The following is a 23,757-nucleotide window of genomic DNA, read 5'->3' as shown; positions in this document are numbered from 1 at the left end:
TCCTACGCACTGCACGCTCAGCTCCCTCAAGGCGTCTTCCGACTCCACCGCCCACACCTGGCTGGCTCAGGCTGACCGGAGACGTGAGCTCATGGCAAACGAGCTCTTGGGTCCTATGCTTATCAGAATTGCACGTGCTTGGGAAATTACCTGTCAACGACATGCCCTCCTCGACTGTAAGCCCCGTGGGGACTGGAGCACTGCGTCCTTGGCACAGAGCAGGCCTTCACTACATACGAGCTGAACAAATAAGCATGGGGAATCGCATTGGGCCACAGCCAATGGCCGGGAGCTGGGTAAACAAAAGATTCAGGCAACTTATAAGTGGCAGGCTTCAGGTTTCACGCCAAGTCTGGAGGGACCCCAGGGGAGTTCATAATACCCCCCAGTGACAGGCCTGTGTCCTTCCTGTCTCCAGTAGAATTACATGTCCACTCCCTCTGCCAAGGAGCTTTGCGAGACTCCCACGAGGAAGGCAGGGTCTACTGCCCACCCCACTCACTCAGGTTCAGCATGTACCTTGCTTTGGGGATGGGCAGAGAAGGTGCCATGCCTGAACTGGCACTGTAAGGGGCATTGAAACTGCCACCACTTTTCAGGCTTCTGCCATCTACACCAGAGCCACAAGAAGAGGAAGAATGGGTGACTCCACTTTGAAATAACAATACCCACACAAACCGAAAGTGGACTAGAAGCCAAAGCCCACCCTCACTGAGAGACAGAAGCACCGACAGCCTGCACACCCCTCAGCAGAGCACACTGTGCCACTGCAGGCGTGGAGAGCTGGGGTTGTGTGAGGCACAATATCGTGACAGCAGAGCCCTCCCGACGGCAGGGATGTGACTTCCTCTGTTTCTTTTGGCACTGGGCCCGTGGCTGGGTACATAGCAGATACCAGATCAATACCAATGAAGTGAACCCAGTAAGTAATGTTCCTCAGGGACTCCGGTGAGATGAACAAACCATCAACACCGACCACACAGCAAACATTTCCAAAAAGGATGACTACAGGGTGAGACTTCAAGAAGGTGAGCCTTCCCTTGGTGAGCGCTCAGAGCCTCTCTAGCATTTTAAGTCTAAGCAGGTGCTTTGAGGAGACCTAATCTGGCTACTGTCCCATAGGTCGACTAAGCATTCAAAATGTAGAACTCCCTTTCCAGGATGTCCTCAAAAACTTCGCAAGATTTTGAGTCAAATGAGGTAAATAACTTGTCTGATTATCTGGTGTAGCTAAGGCAAATAATAGAGCACAAAAATAAGCAGCAGCTAGAGCAAGACATTCAACTTTCACCCAGTGCTCTACATGCACTATCCGATTTAATTCCATCAGTAACTATGCGGTGGTCCAGTGACGGGTGAAAGGTAACATCCTACCCAAGTCACCACAGAGCCCTGCAGAACCAGGCAGGATATGAAAGTATACACGCTTGCAAATTCCTCAACTTAAACTTGTCTAATGCTGGGCAACTCACAAAACATCATTTCATATATTCTTCATTTAGTTTTCACCAGATATACATATAGATATATATATATAGATATATCGATTTTTTTTTAATTAATTAATTAATCTTTTGGCAGGGACGGTTGGGTGGTTTGGCCCTGGGGATGGAACTCGGGGCCTCATGCACACCAGGCGAGTACTCACCACTGAGCTGCACCCCTGGCTCTTACTGTGTATTTTATTCCCTATCTCTGAGAAGGGAAAAGAGGTGTGGTCCCTCTGTGAGTGCCTGGGAGGAATTCTCTCACCAAGACCAGAGCGCTGCCTTCTCTGATACTGAAACATCTACAGACACAGGAAGCCACTGCGATGCTCCCAGAAAGTGCCCACATACCACTCCAGGGAAGATTCTCTGCAGCCGGTCTGCTGCTGCCAGGGCCTTGGGCTTGCCACCCCCCAGGCAGTCTTCAAACTCGTAGAGCGGCTGCCTCACAGGGTTTGAGTAGGAGATCTTGGCGTTGTCCATGAACGTGACGTGCCTGACGCCCCAGCCCTGTGTGGAGACAAGAGAGTGTGGTGTGTTGCTGACAGATACTTCACAGGTACCTCCCAGGTCCCCTGAAGGGGTTTTACTCCCACACAGCTTGGAAGCTTCAAAATAGAGGAAACTTTAGAAACTGAGTTGTGCAAACTCAGTTTTTGATAGACAGACTATCACCTTGCTTTTTTTTTTTGGTACTGGGAGTCGAACTCAGGACCCTGTACTTGCCAGGCAGGTGCTGTGCCACTGAGCTACATCCCTGCCCCTCTTGCTTTAAAAAGACAAAATAATGATATGCTCAGTACCTGATTTCCTGCAGTAATGAGACTAAGAAATGTCACAGTGGGTCTATTTAATAGTTCGTTTGTTCATTCTTTCTGTCTGTCTTTCTTTCTTTCTCTCTTTCTTTCTTGTCTTTTTGAGACAGGGTCTCACACCATGCAGTTCAGGCTGGCCTTGAGCTCAGTTTGTAGCCCAGGCTGGTTTTGAACTCACAGTGATCCTTCTACTATAGCTCCTGAGTACTGGGATTAAGGCATGTGCCACCATGCCTGGCTTACCTCATTATTTTTGATCTGTGATACCAGAAAAAGATTTGGAAGTGAATCCCATAAGAAACCTCTATTTGCTGCTTCAAAAGGATTAGTGAAAGCCCCTGAATATTTTTGGTTTCCCTTAACAAATAATTAACTATAACAATTTCTTGCAAAACTCATTTAAAGCCTCAGTTAACTCTTCAGAAAAATGATTTACAAGTCATTTCCCACTGTATAGTAATAAGTGATATTTTATACTATTTCCCCAAGACAGAAAGGCCTTATTAATAACTGGCCACTTATGGAATGATTCTTTTTCTCATTAATAGCTTTCATTATGCCAGAGACTTCAATTACATCTTCTATCAAGTTTCATAAAACCACATGATTTCAGAGACACAAGCTTAAATACCATATGGCATCTCTCATCTGAGTGAGGCATAGTATAAACAAAGAAAATAATGTAGGATGGATGGAAAGGGGCAAAGAGACAGATCTCTTGCCACAGAGAAGCGATCCAAGGCACTGGGCTGAGGGGTGGGGGGAGGAGATAAGAATAAAGATGTGTCATATACAGGAACCTAATAACCCCAACTAATGTCAACACTGTACGCCACAACATGAGCTCAGATGGACAATATCAACAAGAATGAAAAGGGGGACAGGGAGACCTGTGGGGGAGGGGGAAGAATAGGAAAGGGGAAAAAAAAAACAGAAAGAAAAGAAGCCCACTGTAATATGTACACGTAACTACTACTGCGATGACTGTAAACCGCATGAATAGCAAGCATGTAGAAATAAAATAAATCCACATGATTTTAAAGCCGAACAGGACTCTAAAATCCTTAGTCTAATAATTTTGTTTTACAGATACAGAAGCTAAAGCACAGAAAAGGTGAGTTGTCTAAAACCACACATGCAGTGAATGGGGGGGACACATGAGCTCGCCAAAGCTGTGCCCCAGTGGAGACGCCAACTCTTTGGGGGTAGAACGGGTGTGTTTTACTTGACCATACATAAGCACGGCCCTCAGGCACTACCTGTGGGTTCTGAAACTGCAGAATCTACCGAATGTGGCTGGAAGAACAACTGTCCCTGTCCTGAAAATGCACAGACATTTTTTTCTTGTCATTATCCCTTAAAAATTACGATCTAGCGATTATTTACATAGCATTTCCATTGGTTTTTTTTTTTTTTTTTTTGGTTTTTCTCCGGTACCAGGAACTGAACTCATGACCTTGCGCTTGCCAGGCAGGCGCTTTGCCGCTGAGCTAAATCCCCAGCCCCATAGCATTTCCATTGTATTAGGCATTCCAGGGGTGGTTTAAGGTACATACATGAGAAGATATGCGAAGCTTCTAAGCAAATACAGTAGTAGTGCATTTGATGTATGAGACCGGAGCATGCTCTGTGCTGGTACCAGAGTGCCAGTACTCTGAACCAGTCCCCTGAGGTACGGAGGGTAACGGAACAGTGACCGTGGCGAGGCCTCGCGATGCCTGGCTGCAAAGCTATGACTCTGCACATTTGCTGACTTACTTCAGTGTCTCTCAACTAGGGACTTTGAAACAGCCTGATCGTTTCAGGGGAGAGTCAGTGAGGACCCAATCCTTATCCCGTTCACAAGCTTAGTTTGGGTCACTGCGTGCTTTGAAGCCACAGCTGACTTCTTGGCTTTCCCAGTCTCAGTAGCTAAGCAGAAAAACTCTGAAAGCAACTTGCTCGTAGTCTTGGAACACTTCTTTCTGCAGTTGTTTCCTGACTGGAAGGCAGGGAAGGCAGTATGGGAACACGCTGTGCAGTGGGAAGAGAGCCAGACAAACTGTGAACACGCTGCGGGCTCATCGTGTGCAGATGTGCTTCCGCACTTACTGCTGGCGTACTGGGGTGCCCGTGTCAAGGCCCATCTGCCAGGATTAAAGAAAATCACAATACTCCGTGTGGGGGAGGAGATGTTGGTGAGAAAACCATTTTACTGGTGAAAGGTGGGAAGCCAGTATCCTCTTTCTGAAAGGTAATTTGGCAGCACGTTTCTAGAATCTTAAAGATGCTCAAGCACTCTGACCTACTTCCAGCAGTGGGTCCTAGAAAATCGCCTGGCACACCCCCAAGAAGCCAGTCACAAAGATACTCTTTGCAACACAATTTCTAATTGTAGAAAGCTGGAAACAATGTCAATGCCAAAGAGTAAAGGAATGTTGCAACAGATTGTGAGAAATGATTAAATGTGTCATCTTATAAGGAAGCATATTCTACAGCCATTAAAAAGCTTTCACAGCACTCGGGAGGCTGAGATAGCAGGATTGTGAATTTGAGGCCAGCCCAGCCTGGGTGACAGAGTGAGACCCTGTCTCAAGAATAAAACAACAACAAAAAAGCCTTATAAGCACAACCTTTTTATTTTCTTTAGTTTTCTGAGACAGGGTCTCCCTACGTAGCCTGGCCTCAAACTTGCAATCTTCCTGCCCTAGCTTTCTGAGTATGGGGATGGCAGGCATGTGCCACTATGCCTGGCTTACAAGCGTCATCTTGAATGACATGGGGACAATGAATTTCACAAAAGGAGAAATAAATTAATAAAGTAGATATTGATGAATCTGAAAGCAAAAAACATAAAAATGGTAGAATTAATCAATCAACTATTCTCTAAAAAGACTGATAAAATTGATTAGTCTGAGACATCTGAATAAGAGGGAAAAAAGCACATATACAACTTAGGAATGTGGAACGATTAATATAAAATAGAAAAGAGTCTAAAGATAAACTATCGTAACTATTCGATGTCAGCGTTTAAAGTTACATGAAATGATTGTCTAGCAAAACAAACTGACCTAAAAGCAACACAAAAATCTAAAGAGGCCAATCAGCACAGAAACATGTGCACAGCTCCCAAAGGACCCCTGCCCCACTCTGCCAACAAAATTCTAGAAGCCACCACACACAGATGGATTTATAATTGCATTTTTCTAAGGAACAGATAATTCACACATTAGAACTCTTCTGGAGCATAGAAAAAGGCAGAAAAGTTCTGTCAATCTTATAAAGTAACTACAACTCAGCTGGGAAACACACACAGTTCACGAGAAAACACTGCTACAGAACAACCTGACTTATGGATATAGATATAAAACTTATAAATAAAGCCTTACCAACTAAATCCCATAGCATTTTAGAAGAATCCAAAATGGAGCTTATTCTAGGTAAGCTCAATAATAGAATACTTTGATTATCTACATAGACATATTTGATAAAGCTCAATATTCATAGCTGGGTGTGGTAGCACACACCCGTAACCCAACACTCAGGAGGCTGAGAGAGGAGGATCTCAAGTTCAAGGCCAGCTTAAGCCACTGTCTCAAAAAACAAAAACAAAAACAACTTCAACATTCATTTCTGATACAAACTTGCAAAACAGAAATCAACTTCCTTAATTTATAAACAATAATTAGCAGAAACCAGTATCCAACACCAACTCTGTCATTAAAGTTTTTATCAACAGAGGTGTTAACTCTCCCTCGCTGTCTCTGTGCGGGCCTAAACAACTCTACAAGGCAAGGCAAAGACTCACAGAGGGAATCTTGGTGAGGAAAACTCACTAACCCTAGAAAATTCAACAGATTCAAATAAAAAACTATAGAACTAAGAGATCTTAGAAGACAGCCAGATGAAAATGAACGTGCAAAACTCACTGCAGTGTATGTCTCTTATCCAGGAAGAGCCAATGGAAAACCTAATGCGAGAACATACCTCTTTAAAAACCCCAAATCACTGAATGTGTAGGAATAGACTAAATAAAACACATGCAGCCGGGCCTGGTGGCACACACCTGCAATCCCAGCACTCTAGGAGGCTGAGGAAGGAGGACTGGAAGTTCAAACACAACCTGAGCAACTGAGAGATTTGGGGAAACCCAGCCTGGGGGCTGCAGGAGGAAAGTAGTTCAGAGTAAGGGCCCTGGTCAGTCCCAGGTACAAAGACCAACCAAACAGATAAAAGAAGCATTCAAGGCCTAGCAAAACACAAGGATGATCTAAATAAGTGACAGCTATACCACACTAAGGGTAAATACTGTAAAGACATGAACTCATCCCAATTCATCTATAAACTCTTGTCATTCCAATTAAAACAGGGAGAAGCAATACAGGATCTATGGGTGAGGTAGAGAATGCACAGATAGTCTCAGGGGCACAAGGGGATTTAGCATCCCCTAATGGTGGGTGGAAAACTAAACTTGAGCTTCTTTTCTTTCTTTCATGGTACTGGGGATTAAACCCAGGGCCTTCTCACCAAGCGACATCTCCAGCCCTTTTATATTTTTAGTTTGAGACCGGGTCTCACTAAATTGTCCAGGAGGGACTCAAGTTTACAACCTTTCTGCCTCAGCCTCCCAGGTACTAGGATTGCAGGTATGCATCACCAGACCCAGCTAAACTTAGCTTCTTGAATAAATGCCATTAAAATAACTGACTACTCATTTCGTCAGACCTTTATTTCTTTCATGTAACAAAAATAAATTCCAAACTGATAAACACAGAACCACAAAAATAAGAGTTCTGTAAGGCATACAGAAAAAGACTACAAATTCAAAGACATAAAATTAAAAAAGCTTTCATATGGATAAAGGTACTTTGAATAAATTGAGAAAAATATTTATACATGACCGAAAAGCTTAATATCCATAAGAAATACAACTACAAACCCATAAAAGAAACACAAACTAAAGTATATGAATAGAAGAAATAAAACTCACACAAAAAATAAAGGCCTCTATGCCTCCAAAGGAATTTAAAGTTGAATGATAAAAACGGTACTTGTTAGTTGCCTGGATGCACAAAGACCTGAAAAAGCTGATACTATCCAATTTCGGCACAAGTATGAAAAGCTGCCTCTCGCGTGGTTCAGAACACAGGCTACAGAGAAAGAACAGAGGTGTGAGGTGGGCAAGGGCCAACTCCCCACGGCGTATATGGTCACTATGCAAACAGGCACTAATAAGATAGATTTTTAAAAGCAAGGCAAGAAAGAGAAGTAAAAAATAAAGGCAAACAAATATTAGAATCTCAACACCAAAACAAAGGAAGAAAAGACACTGAGGAGGAAGAAAGGCAAGCCAGAAATGTGAGAGGGAGGTGAATGCCCACCCGCACCCCTGGACACGCACCATCAGCGTCCGGGCCACGTTACAGCCCAAGGTGCCGGCTCCCAGCAGCAGGCACTTGGCTGACACAACTCTGTCCAGGTCCAGGGTCGGGACCAGCCTCCAGCACATGAGTTTGAGGTTCAGATCCACCGACGACTCAGCTAACCTGGGGAAGGAGGGATGGGTTAGTGCAGTCAGCCGCTCCTCTGCGCCCGATCCTGTCCTAAAGGACATAAAGCAGCCCCGAGAGAAAACAAGAACTAAAGAATTAGGGAATTGTCATCAAGGGAAAACAGGGGGGAGCCTTCTGGGGTAAAGGGAGGGTCAGTACGGTCCCCAGGGGTTCCTGGGGGGCAGATATCTGACCTCTGACAGCCAGGGTGAGAAAAGAAAGCCGGATGAGGGACGACTTGTGTGTCCATGACAAGGAAAGAACCCTGGTCAGGCGCGAACCCTTTGTACTGAGGACAGAAATGCCTTCCATGGCTCCCTAAAGAAGCGTGCATCTCTCCTGCCTGACACGACACTGGTTTCCACCAAGTTCCTACTATAATGCCCTCTGAGCCAGGCCAATGGGCTGCGGCCAAAAGCAACAGATAAAGGACCGAAAATGGCTGGTGTCTCTGGCTAAGACCTACTTGAGTCCTTGAAGCTAGGATGAAATCAGAACATCTGGAAGGACCTGCATCCAAAGGCCCACTCTCACAACCAAACCTGAACTCCGCAGTGGGGAGCAAGGGGCAGGATGGCGCTCACCAGTGGGCAGCACCCCGGTCCCGCCAGGGAAGAGCAGCAAGAGACCTCCCTTGTTGTGGTTGGTCTAGATGTCCCCAAGCCTCTTGTGATCACGGGCGGGGCTTTGGGGAGGCGCCTGGATTATGGGGCACATACTGACTTGCTGTCAGGAGATGGGGCCTGGTCAGAAGAAGGGGTCACAGGTGTGTTCCGAAGGGCTGACCTCCCCCCCAGCCCCTCCCTTTGCTCTCTGCTTCCCCAGGACCATGCTGTGAGCAGCTCTCCTCCGCCCGGACCCGTCCACCACACTGCTGCCCTGGAGCTGGCCAGCTGCGAGCAATAAGGCTTTCTCCATCTTGGCACAGGCACTGGGGACCATGCGTGGTGAGGAAGAATGCGACCAAGACACTCACCTCTTCGGGTCCATGCACTCACTGAGGTTCACCATCCGCGGGCCCATGCCTCCCTTCTGGTTTTTTTCCCATCCAACAGCTTTAGGGCAATCTTAAGGCAAACAAAACACCAAGCTTAACAAAGAAAGGAAGAGTAAGAAGTCACACAGCAAACTTGCTTCAGAAAGGGGACTGTTCACAGCGGCCCATGCCCTGCTTCTCCTTTCCCCCGAGTCTTTCTGAAGAGGAGGGAGGGCCACAGCTGCCTCCTCATCCTGCTTGAGACTGGGAATCTTGCTTAGGAGACCAGAGGATGCCTTGCTGGACAGGGCTTTGGAGACAGCCCTCCGCCCACACCCAGGGTGTGTCCACCTCCTCTTTCACTAGGAGTAGCTCCAAGAGACGAGCCTGGGAAAGGCAGTCTACCCGAGCGAGACCTACGCTGGCACAGACCCCGCTGAGTTCTCTCCGTTCAGTGTGTCCCTTCGTTCAGGCCCCTCAACTGCATACCCATGTGCAAACGCATCCCTGTCAGGGTGACTGTCCCACTACAAGCTGCTTCTTCTTTAAGCTCATCCTTAGTGACTCAGTCTCCCCTTCCCTGGCCTATCCTTTCTCCCCTGCCATGGGAGCCCCTAGAACTCCAATTCGAGCAGTTCCTGAAGTATGTCTTATTCCATGCTAAAGAACCTCGGGAAGCCAGGTGTGGGGATACACACCTGTAATCCCTACACCTGGGGGGACAATCACCATGAGTTCGAGGCCAGCCTGGGGTACATAGCAAGTTCAAGGCCAGTCTGAACTACACAGTCAGACCCTGTCTCAAAACAGGAACAGAAAGCAGACCCTTGGGAAATGCTTCACACTTACACCTGTACCGAGTCCCTACGCCACCCACAGACATCTGGAGACTCACACTGCAGTGAGGGGCTGGGCGCGCTAAAGCCTGCAGTAAGAAATGCTTTATCTCCCTCAGCTTTGCGTTGCCCAGCCTCTCTGGCTTTCTGACTCTGCCTCCACCACCGCTCAAGCACCAACTCAACCTCCTAGGAGAGCCAGGGAATGGTGCTGGACTCTATCATCGCAAAATTCTCCTACCCATAATCCTAATTATAGGATAAAACCAAAATAAACCCCTCCATATCCGAGAGGTTATACTGATTTTTAAGACCAATGTATCTGAAGCTTACCGACAATGCAAACAACTATGTATGAAAATAACACTGATTTACCATATCTCCCTCCGTATCATCTGTACCCATAACACATGCCCCAAATGATGAGATGATGGCTTCAGGGAAAAGGAGGTGCTGTCCTATTCCACCTAGGAGCGAGGAACAGTACTCCAGGGACAGGCATCAAGAGGGGACCCTGCCACCCTCAGCAGTGCCTGCTGTGCCCTCTGCCAGTGGCCAGGCCCGGACGTGTCTCCACTATGTGGAGCATGCCAGGTGCATCACGGGAGCAAGAGGAGGGAGGGATATTTAAAGTCACACTTCCTGTCTCTGGAGTGCTGGGATGGAACTCGGGGCCTTGTGCACACTAGGCAAGAAGTGCATCCCAGTCCTCCAAGAGAATACCACTTAGACCACTGCCACCGCAACTATGGACACCCTGGAAATGCTGTCACATGCCTGTCAGCAGCGGGGCTGCACTGGCTGATTTTACCACTGTGCAAACATCACAGCCTATACTTACACACGCTGAGTGGCTAGGGCAGCGCTGGCTGACTTGACTATGGGGCCACTGCCGCACATGTGGTGTATCGCTGACAGCACTGCCGTGTGGCACAGGACGATATTGAAAGTGCTCCTGTGTGCACTCCTGGAGCCCAGGGGCTAGGGTGAGTCTCTGCAAAGCTTTGTTTATTATAAGGCTGTATTTGCACCCTAGAGGAAAATAAAAACTGCCTTTCCTAAACAATAAAGACAGAGAACCTAAGCTATACCTCCAGCCCTTTTTATTTTGACACAGGGTCTTGCTAAGTTGACCAGGCTGGCCTCAAACTTGCAGCCCTCTTGCCTCAGCCTCCAAGTAGCTGGAATGATAGGCAGGTGCTCCTTGTCTGGCTGATACTTTGTTTTAGTTAACTCTCACATCATTTCCCTAAACCATTTAAGTTGTGGTTTTAAACATGCATCTACGGTAATGTGACACAGAAGCTATTTTAGAATGGGCCAGAAGAGGGCGCTAAACCAAACGCAAACTCTAAGGTAACAGGCAGAAGGTTCTGAACTAAAAAACAGCGCACCGCTTCCCGTGACCGAGCACGCAGAGCATGCTATTTTCTCCCAGTGTCTGCTGAAGACACCCGTGCCAGTCGCAGATGAAGCCTCTGATTTTACACTCTAGAAAAGACATCTCAGAAGAGATGGGGTGTCTCTAACATCCCCCATCACACACGCATCCATGGATTGAAGAAAGCAATTGCTGGGAATACTGGGAGGTCATGAGGTGCAAATCCAGCAGCCCACGTGAGGTGCTCTGGAAAGCGTGAGTCCCACCGCTATGCGGGGTGATTTTGGAAAGAGGTATAAATACTGCGATATAAACAGTGAGATGGGAAATTCACACAACACTGATTAAGCACCTATAATATGCTAGACATTGTGCTCTGTTTTTTACACAGCACACAGATTTCTCATATGAAATAATTAGGCAGGTTGGTGGCATACACCTGTGTTCCCAGCTCTCTGGGAGGCTGAGGCAGGAGGATCTCAAATTTGAGCCCAGCCTGGGAAATTCTGCTAGACCCTACCTCAAAATTAAAAGAAGGGAAGCGCTGAGAAATGTGGCTCAATACAAAGGCCCTGGGTCCAATCTCTGGTACCATTAAAAAAAGAACTACTCCATGAGGTAAGTATAGGCATTATTCCTCCTTTTCTTTTTTCTCTCCTCTCCTTCCCTCCCTTCCCCTCTCCTTTTTCTTTCTTTTCTTTCTTTCTTTTCTTTCTTTCTTTCTTTCTTTCTTTCTTTCTTTCTGCTCTTAAGACAGGGTCTCACTATGTAACTCTGGCTGGCTTTGAACTCACTATGCAGCCCAGGCTGGCCTCAAACTCACAGTGATCCTCCTGTGCCTCCCAAGTGCTAGGATTACAGGCATGTGATACCACATCCAGTTTATGTCCTTTTTTTCCTCAAGTGAGTATGTGTTCAAACTTTATGACATATATAAAAATGTAAATACGTACCCGTGTACATTTAATACACATCTACATGTAATACCTCCAGTCTGACTTTCCTAATTAACATCTGTCACACAGGGATCAGAGATAGGAAACGTGGCAGGAGAAATGGCACTTCTGGTGACTGGTTTATTATATGGTGAACAGGATCACACACAGCTTTAAGTGAGTAACAAACATGCAAGTGCACTAATACTTCAGTCTTCCTTTAAGAAAGGACAGAAGTAAAGATTTCATATGAAACAAAAATAAAAATGAAGACTGAGGGGGGAAAAACCTTGTGGGACCTGGGCTCTTCCCGCCCCTTCCATCAAGACTGCTGGGCATGATGGCACACATCTGTAATCCCAACTCTCCGGAGGCTGAGACAGCAGGATTACAGAAGAGTTCAAAACTAGCCTGGGTTACACAGTGACTTCAAAGCTGACTGAAGTATAAGGGAGACCCTGTGTCAAAAACAAACAAAACAAAAACACCCTCAAAATTGAAAAAGCTGCCTGAAGAAGACTTCCTGGCCCCAATTTCTGCCTTTGTTCAAGCCACATGGCAGGGCATGACTGCTACAAGGAGGATTGTGCCCAGGCAGCCAGACAGGAGTTCTGCTCGTCTCCCTGCGTGGCCGTGGTAAAAGACGAGGCGAAGCCACTCTGACCCAGCTCCTGCCAGCTGAGAGTTCCATGTGTCGTCACAGACCAGTGCATTACCTGGGCTGAAGGTCACTTCCGGGAGCCTCACTTCAAAGATGATGCTGTGCGCGATGTCTCTCGCCCCCTGCATGGTGCGGTCGCGGAAGCAAAGGACTTCGACGGACTGGAAGCTGCTGCTCCTGTCATGAAGCAAGTCGTGCAGATCTTATTGTATGTTTGTAAGGAGGAAAAGCAGCAGCCCAGTAAGCGCTTCACAAAACAGCTGCAGAGAATTCAGTGCATTCCAATTCCTCCTCTCAGACACCCTAGGGACGGCCTTAGCCTGGGAGGTTCTGAATAGATCCACACGAGCGTCCCTGAGCCATCATTCGGGGCTGGGCGTCAAGTTGGCTGTCCTTTCTCTCTAGGTGAATTTTACATAGCACTCACACTGCCGAGAAACAACTGTGACCAACGAAGCTTTCAAGCGCAGGGAAAGTGCTCCCAGGACCTTACAAAAGCACCTGTGGGACCTGGGCTCTTCCCGCCCCTTCCCCCCCAGGGACGGCCTGTGAATGATCTCCCTTTCCGGGCCTGTGGAAGAACGTTCTCCTACGCCAAGCAGGCCCGAGCAAGAGCGGACAAACGCTAAGTATAAAGGGCCTTGTCGCTGGCCTGTCCCAGTCACTACACACCCCGCTGCACAGGAAGTTTGCCCACCGCTAAGCCTTCCACAGCCTCGCCTGCTTTGGTCTTCACGTAAATGGAACCCGGCGCTGTGCACTCTCAGGTGCCACTTACTTCACGCAGCCTCACGGCTTTTAACGCGCCTGCGCCGCAGCGTGTGCCAGGACTTCCTGCAGACTGGCGGCAAGGCAGCCCCTCACTGTAAGGAACTCTTATTTACTGTCCACCCCACTGCTGAGGACAGGGGCTTCTTCTCAGAGTGGGGTCATTAAGAATAACGCTGCTGTAAACATTCTGGATGGGGTGTACTTGCCTATATGCCTGCCTCTCTGCACATGACATACTGTGTGGGACTGCCGAGCCGCAGATATTTTTAACTTTGGTAGATACTGCCAAGCATTTTTGCAGCAGTGTGTCAGGGTCCCAGCGCCCATGTCTCCAGCTACTCTTGGCAGGGTCGCTTGGGCTAAGTCACTTTGGTGGGCAAGCAATAGCGTCTCATTACAGTTCTACCGCTCTCTCCTTGACGACTGAGGGTGTTTGCATCTCTTCAGGTGTTACCTGGCTTTTAGATACCCTCTATTTTAATTCTTTTGGGGTTGGGAAAACATCAGGGGTGGCAGCCACAGGAAATGCCTCCCTGAAAGCAATGTAGATGGTCTGCAGGGAGGGCTGATGGATTTCAGCTTCAGGGCCACTGGCCATCCGCCCTCCCACGGTCTAAAATATCCTTGCTCCTTGGCAGACCTGATTAAGAACTTGCCATGGAGGGAAACTGGGTTATGGTTGATTTATTGATCTACTTTTTGGTTTCCATGCCAGTAATGAAACAAAAACACATTTGGGAAAACAGAGAGACAGACACAACACAGTTAAAAACACATAGGCATGGACACACACACACACACACACACACACTTGTAAATACCATCTGTGGGCTGCTAGGACCAAAAAATTCCTCAAAGGCCATCCGGGGTACTGGGCTAGGTTACAGGGGTCATAGACACCGACTGTTATCTGTGAACAGAGAAGGCTTTCTGAGTGAGTCAAGCAGGTCAGGGTCACAGCACAGACATTGCTCCTGCTTCCCGCCCGCTGCTCTATTCTGTCCTGCAAAGCATGACGAATTAGACAGCTGCCTGGTGGAGCACTAAAGGGAAGGGAGGAGAGCTCAAGGACCTCACGCTAGACAACAGAGCTTCCTGACAGCAGGCATCAGCCCCTGCTCCTGGAACTAGACCTGGCAGAGAACGGGACCGAGGTCTGCTCAGGAGGACAGGGAGGGTCCTCTGTCAGGCCATATGCAGAGGAAATCTCTCGTAAAGAGACTGGGACTGTGACAATCACTCACTCAGCAGTGATGAGAAAAGTTAAAAGGACCACTGCCACTGTTGGTCTACAACAAGTTCAGATGAAAAGCCAGGTGCCCTGATACGGCTGACATGTTCTCTCCCCTCCCTATCCCGACCTCCCTCTGGAAACCCTACCCAACTTGAGTACCCTCTCTTCAGCAAGGATGTCTCTTGGTGACAGAAGTCACTCTGTTCTCCCAGCTTCCACAGATCTTTGTACATGACACACAAGATGTTGGGGGGGGGGCGGATTTTTGTGTTCTTTCTCTCAAAAGACCATGAACACCCAGATCTTGATTTACAAATACCACTCTCCAATAAAAGGAATCAGGGCACCAGGGACCTGTGGCTAATTCTAGGGTTGGACGGAGAAAACACATGATGAGCCTGGAACGCCTAGTACCAGGAAATAAGGACGTGCTCAAAAACAAAGGACAAGGGCACGCCAGGGGACAGAGGAGCCAGCTGAAGAATGTTCCACGGCCAAGGCTGCAGCAATCAGAGCAATGAAAGAAATTATATAGTATTGGGATAGAACCCAAAGCATAAAATAAACATCCACACTGATACAGGAGAATCAGTAAGTAAATGAAAATAAACAAGTCATGTTTAAGACTTGCAAACCAGACTGTAGACACTGCCTACTTCAGGAGAGGAACTTGCTCCTTCTAGAGACTGGCTGGGTTTGGGGACTCACTTTACAGTGGAGAAACCCAGCCAACTCTGCACACACCCAGTGATCAACTGAACATCACTGAGGTCATCCCGACAGCACGTGGGGACAAGTGTACTCTCCCCCAGTGTATTCTGTTCAAAAACCCATATCTATAATCTAATCACAGGAAACCACAAATTCAGGGACCGTCGACAAGAGTAACCTCCAATCCTCTTCAGAACTGTCAAAGCCATCCGAAACGGACGAAGGAGATGTGACAAGAAAATGCACTGTGGCCCTGATACCAAAAAAGTAAAATAAAATAAAATAAAAAAGAAAATGCACTGTGGCATCCTGGAATGGATCCTGGAACAGGAAGAGGATGGTACTGGGAAAACAGTGGTCAAGTGAGGCATTATGAGCAATGTACTGATATTGGCTTCTTAGTGTTGACAAAAGCGCCATGGTATTGGAAGGTGACAACATTAAAGTACCATCCTCCCATGATCTGTTCACACATACATGGGAGGTACTTTAGTGAGTGCTTTCTGAATGATGAAGACATGGCTGGGTAGATGGGTGGGTGGAAGAATAGAACAATTGGTGGGTGAGTGGATGCGCACATGGATGGATGGATGGATGGACTGGTGGATGGATGGATAGATGGATAGATTGGTGGGTGGGTAGATGAGTGGATGGATGGATGGGTGGATGGAAGGATGGATGGATGGATGGATGAATGGGAGGGCATAAGGGAGCATGGAGAGAAGGCTGACCCAAACCACCAATTAACCCACAAGTTTCCTTCATAGGTATAGGGTGGATTAAATGAAAACACAGCTGATATACTTTAGTTTCATGTGGATCTAGTTGGTTTTGTAGGATGGAATCAGCCCAGACACTTTCATATACTTCCCACAATGCCTGGGATAGTGTTAGTCACAAAGTAGGAGCTTAAGCAATATTTAGGACTAGGGTGAAAAAAGAAAGAATGTATGTAACCTCATCATATTAACAGTGGTTAACAAAACCACTATTAATAACTTGTGTATAAGCACCCATAATTTTATTTGTTGAATAAACGTATTTTGTTACAATTTTTAAACAAAAATGAGATCATGACATAAAAATTGCTTTTTATCTCTCATTACATTGTAAACTTTTTTCCGTGTCAGTAAATGTTAGTAATGGTACCAAACATTTTGCTTCCTCTTGGAGGACAATTCATTAGTCTTCACCTGTGTTCAAGCTCAGAAAATGAGTTTTACTATTGTATTATCAGATAATTATTGCGTTATTTCAAAGACAGTCTTTAAAAATATTTGCTAGCCAGGCATGATGCCGCATGTCTGAAGCAGGGGGGCTCTAAGGTTTGCTCCAAGTTTGAGGCCAGACTGGACTATATAGTTCAAAGCCAGCCTTAACTACAAAGTGAGACATTGTGTCTTAAAAAGATTTTTTTTTTGTCTTTTCCATTACATAAAATGTTCTTGTTCCTAAAACTGAAGGTTTTTCTGTTAGGTGCATTTCCATGTCTTAAATGCAAATAGATTCATGTTTCACACAGAGGGGTTCATCTCTATGGCACCTCTTCAGGAAATACAGAATACTTTCATTTGAGATTTCCACAGGGAGGCAGAACATCGCCAGCATCTGGAGATCTTTTAAGAACAAGCTCACCCAGGCTACACCAAATGCTGCTCTCAGTCCTCAAGTGCCAAGGCAAATGACCCAACCCCTGCAGGCTGCAGCTCTTCTAGCGAATCAGGAGAAAACAGCAGCACCCTTTCCCACCTGGTGGGGACAGAAAGCGGCACAGTGGGGCGCAGGGAGCCCTGCCTGTGTGCGGTGCTGCAACGGCATCCGAATCCCCCAACCTTGGCAACCTGTGTCTGCAGCACGATCCGGAGCTGCTCTGATGTAGGTGGGCCAGTCCTCGGGCCCCATTTGGGAGAGGGTGGTCTTGCAGACAAAAGGAAAAAAATGTCTGGGGCTATTTCCATTATCTCAAAAACCCTGGATTGGCTCTAGGGCCCCGCCCCAGGCTCCTCAAACCAGGGTCCACATACTAGCAGCACCTGCACCCTGAGGGGCCTGCTGGATGTGAGTCTCTGGCTCTTCTTGACCGGACCTTCAGGACAGGAAGTCTCAGGCCTCTCCCCCACCTGCTGCACCAGTCTGCACTTTACCGAGCACCCAGGCGACTCCTCTGCCCAGCAACTTTCAGAAGCACTGCTCCTTCCTCCGCACTAACTGGAGTGCATTTGGGTAGCACTTGGGGGCCTTAAAACACACTGCTGTCTGCACCTGCTCCAGAGATTCTGATTAATCAGATGGGGTTTAGCTCCAAGATTTGTTTTGTTTTGTTTTGCTGCTAGGGATGGAACCTAGGGCCTGCATATGCTAGGCAAGCCTCTACCACTGAGCTGCGCCCCTGCCCTGCTTGCCTTCCTTATTTGAAAAGATCCCCCGCTGATTATAATGCATAGCCAGTTTATAAACCCCTGCTTAATAGTCTGCAACAGTTCTGCAAGGGCAGCCCTCAGAGACCGCCTGTGTGGCAAGTGCCCGGAAGTGCTGAACTTGCACCTCTCCACCCCTGCGGCTCTGTGAACACCCCCTGGGATTCCTGGGCACCTCTCATCTCAGCACCAGCTCCCTGAGGCCTGAGGAGATAAGGAGCACTTGCTTTTCGGTATGGTCACTGTGATTATTTGATGACTGTATTTTCATACATCACACATTATGGCATCATTTTAAGGCATCATACATTATAAAATGCACTTTAAAATGGGACAAGAAATGAAAAAGAAACACCACAACATTAAATATGTACAACAACCACAAGAAATTCTTGATATTAGAAAAATGACAACAGGAAGAGAAGAGGGCCCAAGAGTAGAGAAATACCAGGGCCTTCCTATCTGCCTCTCTGGCTGGTCTAACAGATTCACTTTTCCGTCCCTCACACCTAGCAAATCTGTTGAGTGCATGACAGATCTAACTGGTCAGTTCCTCTGGGCCCAGTACGTGAACATCCGGGGCCAGGACCCTGGAGGCAGCAAGATGGAAAAGGTGATGTCTGGGGACACAGACCTGAGCTTCCATGCAGAACCATGGTGCATCACCTAGCAAGTTCCCTTTCCTTTCCTCTGAGCCTTCTCAACACAGCAGGCATTGTAACCCTGGGCTCCTCTTAGGGGAAAGAGAGAATGCCTAAGGGACACCTGTGACAGCAAGAGAACCAGAGCAAGCTCTCACCCCAGTGCTTCCTCTGAACTAACGAGTCGTCCTCCCTGAGCTCCACTGACCTGGCTAGGTGTGGCCACCACCTACCACCTTTCCAACAGCAGCACCTTTTTATTAGGCTCCCCTAATAAAATCCTAATAGGTAGCACCTGCCACACCAACTGCACTGTATTAAGGCATCACTGATTTCAACTTCACTTTTTTTAGGTCATCAAAGCACTTACAACTTGTGTTTTGTTTTGCTGTGTTGTGTCCTGCTGTGTTGTCTCACCAAGTCTCCCAGGCCGACCCGGTACGCGTGATCCTCCTGCCTCAGTCTGCCAAGTGGCTAAAACTGCTGCACTTAGAACTCCATGTTCAGCAAGGACTGGGGGAGAAGGGAGAAGGCTGCTTCTCTGCTCAGGCAGCACTGGGACAACTTATGCTAAGGGAGCGGGCAGCACGGTGCAAAGGGCACTGGCCCAGCTCGGCACATCTGCATTCTCCCTCTGTAGCTAACTGCAGACCTGGGACGGGCCCGCCTCACCTGCAAAATGAAGGCCTCGAGTCATTTCATCTCAAAGGGTTCCTTTTGGCCCCCCAGATCAGAGGACCTTGGGTCACAGTTAAGAGAAAAGTCCTATGTGGGTCACAAGACAACAGAAACTGCCTTAAAGCCCAGCAACGTCAGGTGTCTAAAGGCTACTCAGTGAGCTAGAGGAAGAGCCAGGCGATACCAACGCAGAAAATGCATTTGTACAGAGAGGCTAAGTCTCACTTGTCAAACGGGACTCTCATGGAATGTCCTCAACCACTCACTTTCACAGGACCCTTGGCACCTTAACCTCCCCATGCCCCAATTTTTCCCTTCATCTTCTCTGGTCTGTCATACCTGTCTGTAAACAGATTTTTTTTTAAAATGAAATCAGAGCCACGTATGGCAGTGCATACCTGTAATCCCAGCACTAGGGAAGCTGAGGCAGGAGGATCTCTGAGTTCGAGGTCAACCTGGGCTACATAGTAAGTTCAAGGCCAACCTGGACTATATAGCAGGACCCTTTCACAAACAGACACAGAATCAGAAATAAACACTGGCTAAGAATCCTGGATTCTAAGATGAGCTTTGGCACAGATTAACTGTGTGAACTTGGGCACATCACTTTTTTCATAGTGTGAACCAGCAGAAAGAAGCAAAACATAACGGGAGGGGCCACACTGCTGTGAAGGCTTAAGAAAGAACCAATCCTTCCTACTTGGCAAACAGCACGCAGCTCACTGGCACAGCACAGTCACAACCTGGCTACAGCCCATCACGCAATCTGCTGAGAAGGTCCACGAGAAGGGAAGAGCAAACTGTCATCGGGGTGTCCTCTGCCAGAGGGTTTTCCACAGCACTCCCGTGAAACAAGCTTATCTGACAAGTGCTGTCTTTCCTCAGCCAGACCTTGATATAACAGGAAGTGAACCAAGGAGGTTACACGTTTTTAAAGTATGAGGGAAAAATTCCAAACACCGAACGCGCTTCAAGGCTGCAACGGGCTGCCAAGGTGCAAAGGGGCCGCTAAGCAAAGGAAGAGCCAACTCATGGCAGAGAAACGCTGCTCCTTCGCGGCTGCTGCGCAGGCTCAGCTGCTGATGGCACAAAATAGTCCCCAAACGTCCACTCTTCCTAGCCGCTCGGAGGAGAGGAGGAGAGACAGGCGAGGCTCCCCGAAGGGCAGCAGAGGGGTGGGCTGTGTGTAACACGGCCCTCAGAACCGCCCGCAGCACGGCAGGCCGCTCTGAGCAGGAGGTGGAACCAGCATCTCATGGGAAATGAGCACTCCAACACGCCCATGTGCAGCTTTCTGAACGTGTGACAGTGTGAACGCCTCATGCTGTACAGGCACGCAGCCGGCAGGAGGAAACTGGCAAAGTGCGGTGGCGGAGGGTGTTAGATGCAGTGGGGTGCAGGCTACCGAAGCCAACTGTTACCATCTCTGCTCAACTCTGACTTCACATGGGTGGCTTGAAATTGGCCGTGTGGAAAGGGTGACACCATGGAAATAAGCCAACCCTACCAATCAAGGTGCCCCCCACCTCCCCTGAAAATGAGAGGCCAGGGCCAGAGGATTGCAAGTTTAAGGCTGGCCAAAGCAACCTAGCGAGACCCTGTCTCAAAATAAAAAAATAAGAAGGGCTGGGGACATGGTTCAGTGGCAGAGCACTTCCCTAGCATACACAAGGCCCTGGGTTCCATCCCCAGTGCCAGCAAAACAACAACAAAAAGCAACCTCAAAATGTTGGGCTCTTAACCCAGTAATTCTTTACCTAGAAATCCTTTCTATGAAAACAATTCAAAATACAGGAGGCAATTTGGGGAAGGAAAGTGATAATTTCATGTACAAAGAAGCCCCTAAAAGTAAAAAGCATTATAAGAACCCAGATGTCAAGAACTAGGGCTGGGGTGTGGCTCAGCAGCACAGCACTTGCCTATCATGCATGAGGCCCTGGGTTCCATCCCCCAAAACCTTAATAAAAATGCACTATTATACATCCATGTAAAAGGATGTAGCGGGCAATAGTATTATGCTATAATCGGCCCCGTTAATTCAGTGGTACCTCAGCTCATGAACTTCTTTCCACGAGTCTGTCACAAACCAGATGACAAAAACCAAATTCAATGGGTAGATTCAAAGTTGACCTTATGGGGAAATTTGATGCAATTTCATATAGTACAATCTTAGTTTTTAAAAAATGCACATCCTGGCATGGTGGTACACACCTGTAATCCCAGCACTTGGGAGGCTGAGGCAAGAGGATCACTGTAAGTTTGAGACCAGCCTGGACTATAAAATGAGCTCAAGGCCAGCCTGAACTGCGTAGTGAGACCCTGTCTCAAAAACACACACACACACACACACACACACACAAAAAAACCCACAGAAAAACATTACAAGGAAATATATAAAAAGTTCACTTAAAATTTCCAAAACTTAATAGCTAAAGATCTTTGTGAGATTTTAAAAACACACAGATACAGATGGAAATAAACTAATACATACAACCAAGCCATGTGAGTTCATTTATGTGCCAGTATAGCAAGTCTTTGACTTAGAAATGAGTTCCATTCTGGGAGAACATTCGTAAGTCAGATTCATCCCTAAGTCTGACGGAGTCTTCAACAGTATACCTGAGAAAGTTCACACCTCAAATGTCCTTAAGTTGACGATTCACTACATTCACAAAATAGTCACTTCTTGCTCATACCAAATCTTCCGAACTTCAAGTGACAAGCTATTTGTGATTTAAATCATTCAGTGTGTCACAATTGGAGTTTTTCCAAAAGATAAAACAGTGTTTTATACTTTTTTTTTTTTGTCTTTTTGAGACAGAGCCTCGCTATGCAGTTCAGGCTGGCCTTAAGTTCACTTTGTAGCCCAGACTGGCCTTGAACTCGCAAATATCCTCCTGCCTCAGCTTCCCAAGTGCTAGGATTACAGGCATGCGCCACCATGCGTGGCCAAAAGATAAAACAGAATAAAGAAAAGTACCGCTACATTTTGTGAAAGTTTGCATGTGTACACACACGCACGCAAAGACATATAAATACACATGCTGAGACATAATGTCACAACCTGTGTCGTGACCTGGAAGTCATAAAGAAGTCTGGCATTACGCAGGCATGTTACCAACCACACGTCATCCAGAAATGAGAGGAAAGTGGTCATGGATGCCCTTCTAGTGAGCGCTAACTAAAGACAGACTAAAGCCTGGGTGGACTGGAAAAGCCTCCCCACAGCCCCGGGCACTGACCTACCAACCTGCCGATCCCAGGAGGGCTTCTCTGCAGGCTGACCACTCCTCATTTCTTCAAGATCTCTGAAAACCAAAACAGTGAGAAAGTCTGCCTTTCTCTGATCAGGAAAGTCAGCTGCATGCCTCAGGGCCTCAAATATTCATTTTTATGGAATAACTGAAGATGGAAGTTAATCCAAAGGAAAATCTCCTTTGAAAACTCATCTGACCAATTTATTCTAAGAAGATACAGTGGAACAATTATAATGTGTGAGCAAAACTTCACCTCTTAGTTCTCTCCAAGCACAGGATGAGGGGACAGAGGCTGGGGGCAGGGGGTGTCTCAGACCAGGAAGCATTCTTCCCAGACAGGCCAAATGCTGTCTTTTCCTTCATCTTTCTCCAGACTGGAGACACAGAAAGGACCTACGAGTGGTCTCAGGGTACCCATGGAATCCTATAGCATTAGGTCTGGAGCTAGGCACAGATGTGGCATTTTCTGCAGTGAGCAGCTGCTGCTTCCACAAATTCTCAAAGAGGTGATGTGGGGAACCACTCAGACTGCTTCGAAGCTCAGGGGCGTCTAAGGACACCTGAGGACGCGACTTTGCATTCTAACGTGAATGCACAGCTGGACAGAGTTATGTAACCATGACTTAATAGTGGACAACTACACGTGCACCAATGAGGCTAACATGTAAAAATGGAAGTATGACATAACAAGCTGTATAAGAATTACACAATAAAGACAGGCTCTCTTGCAATCTTGCACTCTGCTCTGCTCCATGCTGCCTGCTGCTGTTGCTGATGTCTTGCACATGTGCACTCTTTAACCTGGGAACTTCCCCTGCAAAAATCTCCCTTGGGTCCCCCAAGTGGGCCACTGGGTTATGCAACTGCACTAGCCAGGCCAAAACAGAGCTCTGCATTGCCCATCGCAGATCCTGTGACCACTGCGTATTCTGTCTCCCAAAGCCCACTAACCACTTCTGTCACTCACCAGATGGACACTCATAGGGACAGACTGGGGAAGTCTTTGTAAAAGGTGTGGCCTCAATCAGAGCAGAACACTTGTGCTGAAGAGATCACTGACCACTAGCCCTATCACAGCTGCCCAGGACTTGCTAAGGGGCTATGACCCAAGGGCTTCCCCAGCCGTCATAGCAATGCCCTCATGCCTGAATTCATTCCTTTGCTGTACCTCACACACACAGGATACTACAGGACTGCAGATCCAATAGCAGGAAGCCACAGGTAGGACACCTCCCTGCTGGATTTTATACTAAAGTAGGAGCAAAGGATTTTTTTTTTTTTTTTTTTTTTTTTTTTTTTTTTGTGGTACCGGGGATCAAACTCTCGACCTCGCGCTTGCCAGGCAGGCGCTTTTGCCGCTGAGCTAAATCCCCAGCCCCGGAGCAACATTATTATAGAGGTTCAGTAGCGTATCCAAGATTACATG

At 47.3% G+C, this 23,757-nt stretch overlaps 1 protein-coding gene across 1 annotated transcript in view; it reads right to left on the bottom strand.

Moving 5' to 3' along the window:
• Positions 1-23,757, bottom strand: part of Atg7 (autophagy related 7) — a 224,059-nt gene that overhangs the window by 159,672 nt on the left and 40,630 nt on the right. The window contains exons 8-12 of the mRNA XM_005387012.2: positions 14,215-14,303; positions 12,678-12,799; positions 8,810-8,900; positions 7,683-7,827; positions 1,839-1,997 (exon numbers count right to left, since the gene is read on the bottom strand). Coding sequence (XP_005387069.1) covers positions 1,839-1,997; positions 7,683-7,827; positions 8,810-8,900; positions 12,678-12,799; positions 14,215-14,303 — 606 coding nt within the window. The remainder of the gene's footprint in view (positions 1-1,838; positions 1,998-7,682; positions 7,828-8,809; positions 8,901-12,677; positions 12,800-14,214; positions 14,304-23,757) is intronic.

Source organism: Chinchilla lanigera, unplaced genomic scaffold, assembly GCF_000276665.1.
Source record: "Chinchilla lanigera isolate Chin_1 unplaced genomic scaffold, ChiLan1.0 scaffold00028, whole genome shotgun sequence".
In the NCBI taxonomy this organism is placed as follows: domain Eukaryota; kingdom Metazoa; phylum Chordata; class Mammalia; order Rodentia; family Chinchillidae; genus Chinchilla; species Chinchilla lanigera.
This window is presented reverse-complemented; position numbering and strand designations above follow the sequence as displayed.